The 15381-nt window shown below is 50.3% G+C and overlaps 1 protein-coding gene across 1 annotated transcript; it reads left to right on the top strand.

Moving 5' to 3' along the window:
• The first annotated feature begins 10302 nt into the window (after positions 1–10302).
• On the top strand, positions 10303–11661 carry LOC147976587 (uncharacterized). The gene has a single exon (XM_087520908.1). The coding sequence runs from the start codon at positions 10303–10305 to the stop codon at positions 11659–11661; it is 1359 nt and encodes a 452-aa protein (XP_087377034.1).
• Positions 11662–15381: the final 3720 nt, after the last annotated feature.

Below are 15381 nucleotides of genomic sequence, written 5' to 3' on the forward strand. Positions count from 1 at the left end.
GAAAGCAAGGAGGAACAATGGAAATGTGGCTTTTGGTAGGAGGGAGGGGGCGGGGAGATAGATATTTCCGCGGTGACAAAAAAATTTCGCTCGGTGCCGCGAGAAACCAGCGCACAAGTGTGGTTCAAGCGGGGGCGGTGGACTGTAGACGACGAAGCTTCCTGCGTAAGCCAGACAAGATGGTGCGCCAAGATATTTTATATCGCATCCCACATGATTCTTTCTAGTAAACTGTTTGTGGTATACCTGATTTTTTCATTATGTTTTGAAAGACAAAATGGTGTTACAGAGGGAATGGATGGCGTTTGAATTTCTAGAACATTTACGTACAGTGAACATGCAACTAGTACATGAGTGTCGTGTTTAAATTTGGAATTATTACGAGTTCGTTTGACATTTTTATGCATTAATTGAGTTTCTGGGCATTTAATGTGCATGATTCAAATTTGAACTACAAGCACATGCTCCAATGCACCAAAGTTTGTTGAAAAATCACATGTGTGTCTTTGGGTGAATTAATAGGTCCCATGCAAGAAATGGGAATGAAATTCAAACATCTTGGCGTCGTGGCTCGGCCCGAAAGATTGAGAAACTCAGTTCTTAAATTCATGTAAATCCAAAACACGCCTTGGCATGGTGTCATGACATGGCACCAACATGCTGCGATAATTTATTTGGCCGAATTGGGACAAGCTTAGGTGTAAGCTTCTTGCAAATCGGAGCTTCCCTCAAGAAGGCTCGTTGTTCCGAGAGGGAACGTGTCACATCCGTGTGCAAAACGAGATACCTACACTGCCTTCTCCCGCCTTAATTTTTTTACACAAGCAGATTAGACCAAATAGAAGTATCGTGCTAAATTTTGGAATTATTCCGGGTTCGTTTGGCCCTTTTTATACATTAATTGAGTGTCTGCGCATTTAATGTGCATAATTCAAATTTGAACTACAAGCACATGCTCAAGTGCACCAAGGTTGGTTGAAAAATCACATGTGTGTCCTTGGGTGTATTTATAGGTCCCATGCAAGAAATGGGAATGAAATTCAAATATCTGGGCGCCGTGGCTCGGCTGGAAAGATAGAGAAACTTGGTTTTTAAATTCCTGTAAATCCAAAACACGCCTGAAAATCATGAAACTTGCCATGGTGTCATGACATGGCACCAACATGCTGCGGTATTTTTTTTGGCCGAATTGGTATAAACTTTGGTGTAAGCTTCTTGCAAACGAATCTTCCCTCAAGAAGGCTCGTGGTTCCGAGAGGGAACGTGTCACCTCCGTGTGTGAAATGAGATACATACACTGCCGTCTCCCACCTTAATTTTTTTACATAGGCAGATTAGACCAAATAGAAGTATCGTGCCAAATTTTGGAATTATTCCGGGTTCGTTTGGCCTTTTTATACATTAATTAAGTTTCTACGCATTTAATGTGCACAATTCAAATTTAAACTATAAGCACATGCTCTAGTGCACCAAAGTTGGTTGAAAAATCACATGTGTGTCCTTGGGTGTATTTATAGGTCCCATGCAAGAAATGGGAATGAAATTCAAACATCTGGGCGTCGTGGCTCGGCCAGAAAGATTAAGAAACTTGGTTTTTTAATTCCTATAAATCCAAAACACGCCTGAAAATCATGAAACTTGGCATGGTGTCATGACATGGCACGAACATGCTGCAGTGAATTTTTTTGGCCGAATTGGGACAAGCTTTGGTGTAAGCTTCTTGCAAACCGGAGCTTCCCTCAAGAAGGCTCATGGTTCCGAGAGGGGACGTGTCACCTCTGTGTGCAAAACGAGATACGTACACTGCCTTCTTTCGCCTTAATTTTTTTACACAGGCAGATTAGACCAAATAGAAGTATCGTGCTAAATTTTGGAATTATTCCGGATTCGTTTGGCCTTTTTATACATCAATTGTCTTTCTGCGCATTTAATGTGCATAATTCATATTTGAACTACAAGCACATGCTCCAGTGCACCAAAGTTGGTTGAAAATCACATGTGTGTCCTTGGATGAATTTATAGGTCCCATGCAAGAAATGGGAATGAAATTCAAACATCTAGGCGTCGTGGCTCAGCCGGAAAGATTGCGAAACTTGGTTTTTTAATTCCTGTAAATCCAAAACACGCCTGAAAATCATGAAACTTGGCATGGTGTCATGACATGGCACCAACATGTTGCGGTAATTTTTTAGGCCGAATTGGGACAAGCTTTGGTGTAAGCTTCTTGCAAACCGGAGTTTCCCTCAAGAAGACTCGTGGTTCCGAGAGGAAACGTGTCACCTCCGTGTACGAAATGAGATACGTACACTGCCTTCTCCCACCTTAATTTTTTTACACAGGCTGATTACAGCAAGTAGAAGTATCGTGCTAAATTTTGGAATTATTCCGGGTTTGTTTGGCCTGTTTTATACATTAATTGAGTTTCTGCGCATTTAATGTGCATAATTCAAATTTGAACTACAAGCACAGGCTCCAGTGCACCAAAGTTGTTTGAAAAATCACATGTGTGTCCTTGGGTGAATTTCTAGGTCCCATGCAATAAATGGGAATGAAATTCAAACATCTGGTTGTCGTGGCTCAGCCGGAAAGATTGAGAAACTTGGTTTTTTAATTCCTGTAAATCCAAAACATGCCTGAAAATCATGAAACTTGGCATGGTGTCATGACATGGCACCAACATGCTGTGGTAATTTTTCTGTCCGATTTGCGAAGGCGCACACATTAACAATCAACAAAGTCATTTTGAAACAAGTGATGTCACGTGACAAATCAAAAACACAAGTATTATTGAAACCGTGGGTGTTCTACTTACCATTTACGTGCCGCCACGCGTCCCCTTTTTTATTGGCTAGGAGGTGTCGTGCAGGGTAGCTATTTGAGTATGGGAGGCGTGCGATCAGACCCCTGCGCATGCTCATCAGGAGGAGAGCCATTTGGCTGCTACCCACCGCACACCTCCCTCCCAACATCTCCATTAATGGCGCCCGAGCCCCTGTTCTACGGCGTGGCCATGTGTCTCACTGGACTGAGATTTAAGAGAGAGAAATGAAAATCTGAAAAGAAAGTTTTGCATGGATCTTGATGTAAGACCTGACGGACCTATATAGCATCGGCTGCGACTTATAGCAAGCATGATGAATATAAGGACGATGACAGTGGATAATAATTGTCTTGCATATTTAGGAACATAATTAAAAAAAGCCACATGCGGCAACGCCCGAAATACACAAGGGCGAAATAAGAAGGAAGACAATGATCTGCCTCGTTGATCTCTATGTTGCTGCATGCCGCGGGAACTAGTCTCTGCGGCGAGCGGCGATGAGCTCTTTCTTGTCCTCAAGATGCTCCTTGAGAAAATCCACAGATTCCTCCACCAGCCTTCTACGCTTGATGTGCAGCATGGCATTCTCGTCCATAAGTTTGTCGACGATGACGCCGGTCCTCTTCAACAAGGCAGCGGTCTTCTCCTGCTGCTTCGCACTTCCAACAATCTTCGCCCTCAGCAGGTCGCGCTCGGCCCAAAGCTTCACACTGCTCTCATTTAGTTGTCGGATGACGTCGGCAAAAGAGGCTTTCATGTCGTCTTGCAACCTCGCCCAGCCAGAGAGTCTGATCCATCTAGCTATGGACGATCGCATGCATCCGCCTGTAAGAGTCCTCTCCTGCCCGCGAGACATTTTCCCAGGCTGTCGCGGCGCGGGAGGACATCTCTGCTGCATTCGCGGCGTGGCGGGACATCTCTTCTGCTTCTGCGGCACGGTCGGACCAGTCTGCCGCATCAACGGCGCGGCGGACCTGCGTGTTGTTTCGGCGGCGCGGCGGGACCTCTGTGCCGCTATAGCCGCGCGGCGGCACATGCCGGCTGCGTTCGCGGTGAGGCGGGACATCTCTCGTGCTTCCGCTTCCATGCTCGCATCTCCCTGGTGGCAATCTCTCAACCCAGAACTCACGCTGGCCATGGCAGACACAAAGGGAACGATGATCAATGACTTTGTTTTTGTGGATGAGGAGTTGAGGAGGAATGTGAAGTCATCTTGGAGTAGTAGTATTTATAACCGAGTAGTAATACGCTCCTAAGTGGGAAACCGTTTAGGTTTTGATCGGTGTGAACAGGTTTGCAATTTGGAATGTGACGGGACGCATGCTCAACATTTACTGATGGTTATAAGTGCAGCACTATTCCTGGAAGGCGTAACATGGGCACGTACTCCTTCTCGGCCGAGTACGTGGTGTTTGCACCATTGGGTGCACCGCAATAGGCAATGTCAGCACACGTCTTGTTCCAACAACCGTGCATGCTCGTTATTACCATCGCGCACACTTCTTTTAATTAGAATGTGTGTGCCCGTCTAGCGCACACACATTGATCTATCTAACTGTTTCAGTTTGTTGTGGCTAATCGCAAACAGTTCATCCATGTGAAGTGTATGCCATCAATCGCAGACACATTGATCTGGCTGACCCGTTTCTGTTCTGTTGCCAAATCGCAAACAGTTAATCCTTCTGAAGCGTATGCCCCCAATCACACACACCTTGATCTGGCTAGCTGTTTCTTTTGTGTTGCCTAATCACAAACAGCTCATCCGAGTGAACCGTATGCTGTATATCGCACACGCCTTCATAAGGTTACCCGTTTCTTTTGTTCTGCCTAATCGCAAATAGTTCATTGGACTGAACCGTATGCCCAGCATCGCACACACAACTAAAATCTGAACCGTGTTTGATGGCTCCGCCATTGAAAACATTTTGCACCTTTTTGACGGTTCTTTTACACCATCGTTTGCAATTATTGCATCGCACACAGTTTCGTCGAAGGGTCTCTGATCGTAGTGTCGCGTTAGCAACATCATGCAGTAGTGTGTACTGCAAAACGGAGGAAATGGACTTGTGTTGGAGCGCCTACGGTCGAAACGGGGTCCTGTTCATCGGGAGGGGTGTGGCGTACCGCAAAACGGGACTCCTACCACAGGCTACTGTTCATCCACCATAGACTTCCTCTAGCCTCCACCGGCTACTGTTCATCCACAGGGTCCTGTTCATCCAGCCTCCACCGGCTATTGTTCATCCAGCCCTCCACGGGGTCCTGTTCATCCAGCCTCCACCAGCTACTATTCAACCAGCACTCCACGGGGTCCTGTTCAACCAGCCCCTCCATGGGGTCCTATTTAACCAGCCCTCCACGTACGGGGTCCCTCCACCGGCTACTGTTCATCCACCCCCACCTCCTCGATCGGGGTCCTGTTCATCCAGCGGCAACGGCCTCTACTACCACGGGATCCTGTTCATCCAACCCCCATCGGGAACTGTTCATCAAGAGGCTGCTTCGATCAGTTTCAGTTAGCAGCAATAATGAATGAATCGCTTGGGTTCAGTTAACAACAAGCGATCGATCGGGGTTCAGTAATGTAGCTAGTGCAATCGCTCGGGTTCAGTTAGATCCCAACGCCTCACTCGGATTCAGTTAGAGCCCAACGCCTTGCACACACGCATGTAGGTGTACGAGACAAACGCGCAAACCTCCATGCATCGCTCGACCCCAACCGTCGTGGAGTTGTCACGGCAGATGTCCTAGTGTGAGGACTTAGTCGTGAGGCCAACGCATCTATGTGGTAGCTTGAGAGGGGTTGAGTGGAATCGAGAGACGCAACGCGAAACAAGGGTTTAGACAGCTTCGGGCCCCGAGAAACATCATCCGGTAACAACCCTACGTGTTGTTTGAGGCTACCTCTCATTATGATCCTGAGGAAGTCGCCGTAAACCGGCTCTCCCAGTTAACCCTAACCCTTAAGATTGTTTCTTCTTCCTTGTCCCTCTTTGGGGAGCCCTGCCCCTCCTTATATAAGTTGAAGGGGCGTGTTACATGTAGAGTCCAACTCGGACTTAAGACTTAACTATTATGACTTCTCTTCATGGGCTTCTTAACATCTTGGGCTTCATAACGTCTTGGGCTTCATAACTCCTAGCAACCCAGTTACCACTGCCTGCCGAGAGTTAACTGGTGACGGTTTAAGATGGTCTGCCGAGAGTAAACTTTTGCCGGTTTAAGATGGTCTGCCGGTTTAAGAATATCTGCTGAGTTATCATCTGACTTAACTCCTGTCTTAACTGTCAGTCGGTTTAACAACCGGCCGGTTTACCATCTGGGTTAACTGCCTGTTTTACCTGTCTGTCTTAACTGTCAGCCGATTTACCACCTGTCTTAACACCTGCCGGTTTACCACCTGCTTTAACACCTACCGGCTTACTAAGTCCCAGCCGGGTTATAACTCCGGCCGGATCATACAGTTGGGTATATCCCTGACATTAGCCCCCAGTTTAATTTGGATTTATCCATGTTAAAATGATCCTGATCATCCTTAAGTCCTTGTCACTTCTTTCTTCTAGAAGATCCGGGTCAATAGGCCAGCTTCACAATCAATTTGCTGACATTGGCTTGTCACGGATAAATATTGTGAAGAATAACTCCTTTGACTCAGCTCCCAATGCTTAAAAAATATTGGTCTTTGAAATACTCATCTGATCTTCAGCCGGTGTAGAACTTGCCGGTTTAAGAATGTAGAACTTTGCCAGTTTAAGAATGTAGAACTTTGCCGGTTTAAGACTTAAACTTGCCAGTTTATCATTGCCGGTTTACAAATATTGATGGCACCGGGTCATAATTGTAGTTAACATCAAGCTTGAAAATATACCTCTTATATGTCTATCACTTGTAGCCCCCAAGTCTTAAGAAGGTAGCATAGCAACAGCTTAAGACTTGCTTCAATATGAATGTCACAAGCTTGAAGAAATCCAGGTTGTTCATCTCAATCACTAGTCAAAACTGAGTATTCCACATATGTAGCCCCCAAGTGCTGGGTTGTCATGCTTGTAGCAACCCGGGACTTGAAATTGCCTTATGCTCATAAAAATTTCAACCAGTGTAGCCGCCAAGGGTCGGGTTATTATGCAATAATGAGCAGGGACTTTGTAAATATGATCATGTAAACTTCAGCAGCAATGTGTAGCCCCCAAGGGCCGGCTCAATAAGATAATATTGAGCTGGGACTTGATATATTCTTCAATGAAAATAACATCATATGATGTAACCCCCATCATGGGGCTTGAACCCACGTCCACAAGGTTAAGAGCCTTGTGTTTTACCAACTGAGCAGTGGATCCTTCAATAATAGATGAAAATCTGTGTACCTTGAATTGTTGACAGGAGCAATTGGTAGCCCCCATGGGCCGGCTCATTATGATGTGATGAGTCGGGTCTTCAATAAGTGAGCAAACAATGACTTTGCATTAGCCCCCAAGTGTCATGGTGCATGCTTGCCGCGACATGAGACTTGTGTATTTGATGTAATCCCAATTTGAATAATGTAGCCCCCAAGTGTCGGGTCATAAGCCTGCAGCGACTCGGGACTATCCATTCAATTGTATAATAAATCATATCCATTGATAATATGATAGCCATTGCGCTAAAGCGACTTTGAAAACCTTAATCATAATACTGGTTATTGATAACCATAATAAAATCCTTGCCGTGTTGGCTATTAAAGATTTTAATAAGTATAACCTGGTTTGGAAACCGATTCCTACCGTATAAGCTGGTATGTCCATGCACATATGATACATGCTATGATGATGTAATGATGATGTATGATGTAATATATAATGATGATATATATGTATGATCAAGAGGGTTTAAGCTATGGTTCGGATACGACCAGAGCCCCCATGTAGTCATAATTATGGCATTGCGCCGATCAAGAGGTGTAGCTATGGTTCGGATATGACCAAGCCCCCAAGTGATTTCCCTAGTGCCCTTATGCTTATCAAGAGGTGTAACTATGGTTCGAACCCATAGCCCCCAAGTGATTCCCTGGTGGCCTTATGCCTATCAAGAGGTGTAGCTATGGTTCGGATACAACCAAGCCCCCAAGTGATTTCCCTGGTGCCCTTATGCTGATCAAGAGGGTATAAGTTGTGGTTCAGATACGACCAGAGCCCCCAAGTGATTTCCCTGGTGGCCTTAAGCCTATCAAGAGGTGTGACTATGATTCAAACATAGCCCACAAGTGATATTGTGAGCTATGCTCAAGGGATACCCATTTTTGAGCTGTGCTGTGCAGCAGACTCTCTTTGGCCCCTTATGATAATATTGGCTTGATAGCCGGATTACTGAAATAACCAGAGCTGTGCTCTTATGATAATATTGGCTTGATAGCCGGATCAAGAGGTGTAGCTATGGTTCGAATACGACCAAGCCCCCAAATGATACCATGAGCTGTGCTCAAGGGGTACCTATATTTGAGCTATGCTGTGCAGCAGACTCTCTTTGGTCCCTTTAATTTTTCCTGAAAACTCAAACTTGCGGGAGATTATTCTTTTTGAACCGGAAATTCTTAAACCGGATATTGAGAGCTTCAAAGCTTTTCGGGAGATAGCTTTCCCTTGAGCCGGATTATAAATCGGAGTCCTTCTTTTTAAGACGGAAATTTTCTGACGGCCTTTAAATTTGCACCAATATGGCGGTTTATGGTCCTGCATTAGATAACTTTGCAAGCCAGAGTAATTGCTCTTTTAAATAAAGCAATATATAATAATAAATATACTGGATGGATTTCACCTGACATGTCCGGCCAGTAAATATCCACCGCGGAGTTGATGATCACCCCGGTAAAGATGGGCGAGTCGGCTGTAGGCGCGAACGATGAGTCAGTCGCGTATGTTGATGTAGCGGGGACGGTGACTTGCTCACGTATCCGTCTAGCAATACGGCACGGACAAGCACTAGTATAAAAACAATATTGGCTTATGCCCCTTTGCCATACCTTTGTAATAAATAATGGTCCTGCGAAATAAAAATACCTTAGACTAGAATAATTGTTTTTCAAACAATGTAATATATACTGATGAGATTTATAAAAAGGATAGCACCTGGTGTTTGTGAACTACAGATGATCTGGACGTAGACACCCGTAGATAATCTTTCTGTCCTGTCAGTGAATTCTGTTTGATCCTTATGTATGCATCCAAAAGATTTTCAACCACACCTGATCACTTTGACTTTTCGTCCAACAAGCCCCCATTTTTTTTCTTAGCAAATCCAAAGTAGTACTACATGGCGTGCCACGCCGGTAGCCTTGATCTTATGCTGTTTTTCTTTAGGAGACGTGACATTGTGCCTTAGTTAACGCCATAATGGCAGCAGGCACGCGCACACCTAACAGAACCAACAGCCACTGCCCTCTCTTTCCTTCCTCTTTTTTTATTCCGTCTCACCGTCTGGTGCCGTAATGGTTGGGCGATATGGGTTAGGAGCATTTACCCTTGAGAGTCTGTCAAAGGAGCCACCGCGGAAATAATCAGGATGCTAAAGTTGCTCGTTTCGTGTTACTGTAGGCTCGTGCCACTATATGCTTCTGTAGCGTTTCGCCTTGCCGTTGTTTCTGTGACCAAACTTCATTCAGCTGTTATCATGTCATGATAGACTCGTTTTTTTTCCTGTGCAGGTTTTCTTGGCTTATCCGTTTGGACTCTCCAAATCACCATCCTATAAATTTTGCTATACTGAATTTCATTACTGCAAAGCGGCTTTATTCAACTGATAACAGTGACGTCAAGTGTCTTATCTGGAGCCTCTCCATTTTCCCTAATCCTTATGTGATCTATCAAAATCTCAGCTCCTGCTCCATAGCGCCTTCTTCAGAACCTCAGGAGAAAAGTAATGCGTGCTTCAAACAAGACCCTAAAACTGCTCCCCGTATTGAAGGAAACCAGCGGAGCGGCGCATGCGGCTAGGCACGGTGTAGAGGAACAGCAGCAGGTGTAGTTGAGCGAGGGGTGGCTCCGCGGCGGAAGGGCGAACCCCGGCGAGTCAGCGGCAGCGACGGCAGAGGGCCGGGCTTGAGGCGAGCCACGGCAGCAGCTGCATGCTGGCGACTCAAGGCTGGGACGGCGGAGGTAAACCGGCGAGGGCACTCCGGCGGGTCAACGAGGTGCGTCCGCGGCAGCGGCGGGTTGGAGAAGCGCACCGTGGCCGGTTCAGTGCGGGCGCGCATAGCAGGGGGTCAGGGCGGTTTAAGGCGGACTGATCCTTTGGGAGAATCTGTTGAACTGTCACGTTGTATGTTTGTATGAGCTCCTTGTAACGTCATTCTGTTGTAACAGTAGATACTAGAATGTAGGGCGTCCTGGTCAATCACCACTATCCCATCGTGGCCCTGCATGTAGGGATCACGCCATGTATATCTACCTGTAACTGTACCAGTGAATGAATGCGGGATTCACAATTCTTGTTGGTATCAGAGCCTTGCCATGTCTACCAGCTCCTCCCACTCTCCCTCCGCCTCGCCTCCCCTCATGCGCGACGACGATGGCTCGGCCACTGCAAACCTCTCCGCCGGCCTGTCTTCTGGTGAGCGGCCACGCGCATCGCTCTCCCCTGATCTCCCTGCATCTGGCGATCTTCCCCTAGCTTCCCACCCACCCAACACTGCCTCTCTCCCTGTGCCACCGCCACCGGCTGCGCCCTCCACTCCCATACCAGCCAGCATCATCGGCGTCCTGGATTTCAAGCTGGCTCTTGACGGCAGCAACTTCACCCGCTGGCGTAACTACGTCACCCTCGTGCTCGCGCGGTACCATGCGGAGGACCATATCCGCGTCGGCGCGGATCGCCGTCTCGCCGACCCTGCTTGGCGGGACGACGACAACACCCTCATCTTGCTGTTCTTCTCCACCATCGACGGCGACCTCCTCGACATCATCGCTCCCGCCGGCTCCACTGCCTTCACCATCTGGAGCCGCTTGCACGAGTACTTCCTCGCCAATGAGGCTGAACACGCCATGCACCTGGGACAGGAGTTCCGCCGCTGCGAGCGTGGTGATCTCTCCATCAACGACTACTGCCGTCGTCTGCAAGGGATCGCCGCCTCCCTCACTGATGTCAAGGAGCCGGTTACGGATCGGGCCCTCACGTTGCAGATGCTCGATGGTCTCGGGCCCAAGTTCGCTATGCAGGCCGCCATCCTTCAGGCCACCGTGCCGCTGCCCTACTTCAACCAGGCGCGCTCTCGCCTCGTCCTCGCCGAGCTGACCCTGGACAAGCGTGCTCGCGCCGAGGGCGCCCAAGTCCTCGTCGTCCAGCACGACGACCGCGGCGGCCACGGCGGCCGCGGCGGCAACGGCGGTGGCGGCGGCGACGACCGTGGCGGCGGCCGCCGCGGCGGCAACGGCGGCGGCGGTGGTGGCCGCGCGGGACAGCTCGGCGCCAACCGCAACGGTGGGCGCGGCGGGCGCGGACGCGGCCGTGGCCGTGGCCGCGGTGACACAGCCGGTGGGCGCGGCGCTGGAGGCCAGCCCTGGCTCGGCTACTTCGCGCCGATGGGGATGCCCTTCCCTCCGCCGCGCGCCCCCTGGATTCCACCCAACAGCGCCGGCATCCTCGGCCCCCGCCCCGGCATCCCGCAGCAGGCATATCCAGTGATGCTCCCTGGAGCACCCTCGCCCACTCCCGCTCCACCGCCTCGTACGGCACACCACCTCTCTCGTGGGACGCCAGCGCCCTCTACCACGCTGCGCCTAGCTACGGTACCGCTTTCTCGCCCCATGCTGCCGAGTGGATCATGGATACAGGTGCCGCGTCGCACGTCTCCGGGGACCCAGGTACCTTGACCTCGTTTCGTCCCTTATTAGCACCTTATTCTCGTCATATCATCGTCGGTAATGGAGCTCGGCTCCCTGTACTTGCCCTTGGTACTGCTCATCTCCCACCTCGCCCCTTCTATCTCAGTCACATTCTACTTTCTCCTAATATTGTTAAGTCTTATCTCCGTCCGCAAATTTACTCGCGATAATTTGTGTTCTGTGGAATTTGACCCCGCTGGTTTTACCGTGAAGGATCTAGCCACCAAGGAAGTTCTTCTGAGATGCAACGGTGAAGGCGATCTCTATCCCTTCTCCGGCACCAATGGCGCTACACCGTCGTCGGCCTTCACCACCTCCACACATGACTTGTGGCACCGGCGGCTTGGGCACCCGAGTTCCTCCTCCTTTTCCCGTTTTTCCCTAGATTTCCTCAAAACTTGTAATAAAGATGCCCGTAAATCACCATTATGTACCGCATGCCAACTTGGCAAACATACACGCCTCCCTTTCCCTTCCTCCACCTCCTACACCACCGCCCCATTTCATTTAGTTCATTGTGATTTGTGGACATCACCGGTTGTGAGTTGCTCAGGCTACAAGTATTATCTTATGATTATTGATGATTATACTCATTTTTCGTGGACTTTTCCTCTTCGTGCAAAATCTGAAACTTGTGATGTTCTTCTCCGTTTCTTTCAGTTTGTCCTTACCCAATATGGTGTACTTATTCGATGTGTGCAGTGTGACAATGGCGGCGAATTTCTCACCACCGCTCTTCGCGCCTACTTCTCCTCTAACGGCGTTTCCTTTCGTCTCACCTCCCCCCACACCTCTCCACAAAATGGGAAAGCCGAGCGGCATATCCGCACAACCAATGACATTGTCCGCACGCTCCTCTTCCAAAGCTCGCTTCCTCCTTCCTTCTGGGCAGAAGCTTTGCACACCGCCACCATTCTTCTCAATATACGTCCGTCTCGCGCCATTCATCATTTCACCCCTCATTTTCTCCTCTACGGCGTCCACCCAACCTACGACCACCTATGCACGTTCGGGTGTCTCTGCTTCTCGAACATCTCTGCTACCGCTGCTCACAAACTCTCCCCTCGCTCTGCCCGTTGCATCTTCCTCGGGTACCCCCGTGAACAAAAAGGCTACCGCTGTTTGGATTTATCCACGCACAAAGTTATTATTTCTCGCCATGTGGTATTTGATGAATCTTTGTTTCCTTTCTCTGATCTCGCAGGATCCCCCGCTGCAGAAAATCCGGAGCCGCCCCTCGTTATCCGTACCTCGTACCCACCCTTCCCGCTGGCCCGCGCGCCCACCCTTCCCCGTGCGCCAACTGTCCCCGCCTCCTTCGATCGCACCCGCCCCACCAGCCCACCCGCGCTCTCGCCAATCCTGCCCGCCCGACCTGGTCCCTCGCCAGGCCCCACTCCCACAAACCCGCCAGCCCCCGATCTCTCGGGCTCCTCCCCATGCACTCCACCGCACGTCTCGCTCTCGGGATCCCCCCCATGCACGCTCGATCTGCGTGGCTCCCCTGCCTCTGTTTCGCCTCACCAGTCCACGCCACCTGATCAGCCCCTACCAGCCCGCGCCGTCCCTGTTGCATCGCCTGCTAACCCTCACCCGATGCAGACCCGAGCCAAAACTGGCTATGCCATGCCCAAGGACATCCTTGATCTTCACGTATCCACCACTCTCTCTCCTCTGCCATCCTCGTACCGAGCAGCCCTCAAGGACCCGCACTGGCACGCCGCGATGCTAGATGAGTTTAATGCGCTAATTCGGAATGACACTTGGTCTCTGGTTCCTTGTCCTGCAGGTGTGAATGTGGTGACCGGCAAATGGATCTTCCGCCACAAACTTCATCCGGACGGCACCTTGGCGCGGTACAAAGCTCGGTGGGTGGTGCGCGGCTTCACGCAGCAGGCCGGCGTCGACTATGGGGAGACGTTTAGTCCCGTGGTCAAGCCGGCCACTATCCGTGTCGTCCTCAGCATTGCGACGGCTAATGGGTGGCCCATCCGGCAGATGGACGTCAAGAACGCATTTCTTCACAGCGATTTGGCTGAGACCGTCTACTGCCTGCAACCCGCGGGCTTTGTGGATGCGGCTCGCCCTACACATGTTTGTCGCCTGAACAAGTCTCTCTATGGGCTCAAGCAGGCGCCCCGCACTTGGTTTCTTCGGTTTACCCAATTTCTCCACACGCTTGGCTTTGTATCGTCCAAGTGTGACACCTCCCTCTTCATTCTCTGCCATGGGAATGCCCTTGCCTATCTTATTCTCTATGTTGACGACATTATTCTTACTGCCAACACCACCAGCCTGCTTCAGTCTCTCATCACATCTCTCTCCGGCGAGTTCTCCATGAGCGATCTAGGCGACATTCACCACTTTCTTGGGATCAATGTTCATCGCTCCACCACCGGCCTCTTCCTCTCGCAGGAACAATACGCGCTTGAGATCCTCGACCGTGCGCATATGCTTAACTGCAAGCCTATCTCCACTCCTGTTGACACTCATAGTAAGGTCTCTAGCACCGGTGGCGTCCCTTTCCATGACCCTACGCTTTACCGTAGTCTTGCCGGCGCCTTACAGTACCTTACCTTGACGCGTCCCGACATCTCCTACGCCGTCCAGCAGCTTTGCCTCGTCATGCATGCCCCACTCGATGTCCATTATCAGCTCCTCAAGCGTGTTCTTCGCTACCTCCGTGGTACGACTCACTATGGCTTGCAGTTGTACCGCTCTTCGTCCCACGATCTTCTTGCCTACAGTGACGCCGATTGGGCTGGTTGTCCCGACACCCGCCGCTCCACTTCCGGGTTCTGCATTTTCCTTGGTGCTAACCTCATCTCCTGGTCGTCCAAGCGGCAGCACACCGTGTCCCGGTCAAGTGCCGAGGCCGAGTACCGTGCCGTCGCCAATTGCGTGGCGGAGTCGTGCTGGCTTCGACAACTACTTGGCGAGCTTCATCGTCCCCCTCGCCGTGCCACCGTTGTCTATTGTGACAATGTCAGCGCCGTGTACCTGTCGTCCAATCCCGTTCAGCACCAACGGACGAAGCATGCGGAGATCGATCTACACTTTGTTCGTGATCGTGTGGCACTCGGCGAGGCGAAAGTGCTTCACGTACCAACTACATCTCAGTTTGCCGACGTCTTCACAAAGGGGCTCCCCTCTTCGGTGTTTCATGAGTTCCGGTCCAGTCTGAACGTCTTGCCTGGCACCGTTCGGACTGCGCGGGGGGGGGGGGGGGGGGGGGCGGTGTTGAACTGTCACGTTGTATGTTTGTATGAGCTCCTTGTAACGTCATTCTGTTGTAACAGTAGATACTAGAATGTAGGGCGTCCTGGTCAATCGCCACTATCCCATGGTGGCCCTGCATGTAGGGATCACGCCATGTATATCTACCTGTAACTGTACCAGTGAATGAATGCGGGATTCACCCCTCACCACACAGGTGGGTCGGCTTGTGGAGGCACCGGCGAGGCGGGATGACTTCGGAGGATGGAGGCGACTCGCGGCCCAGCGGAGCAACCGAGGCAGGTTGAAGCGACCGAGATTGCAGGTCGGCGGCAAGATCACACGGCCACCGGCCACTTGAGCAGAGGCGGCAATGAGTCCAAAGCAGAAGCAAAATCCATGTCAACTGACTTGCGGGCGGGGCACAGACGACTCGGGACAATAGGGCCGGTTCAGAATGAAGGCGGCCACAGCAACAAAGCGGTCGGTAGC

The sequence above is a fragment of the Triticum urartu genome, chromosome 4A (genome assembly GCF_056163025.1).
Source record: "Triticum urartu cultivar PI428250 chromosome 4A, HENAU_Tu73, whole genome shotgun sequence".
Lineage (NCBI taxonomy): Eukaryota > Viridiplantae > Streptophyta > Magnoliopsida > Poales > Poaceae > Triticum > Triticum urartu.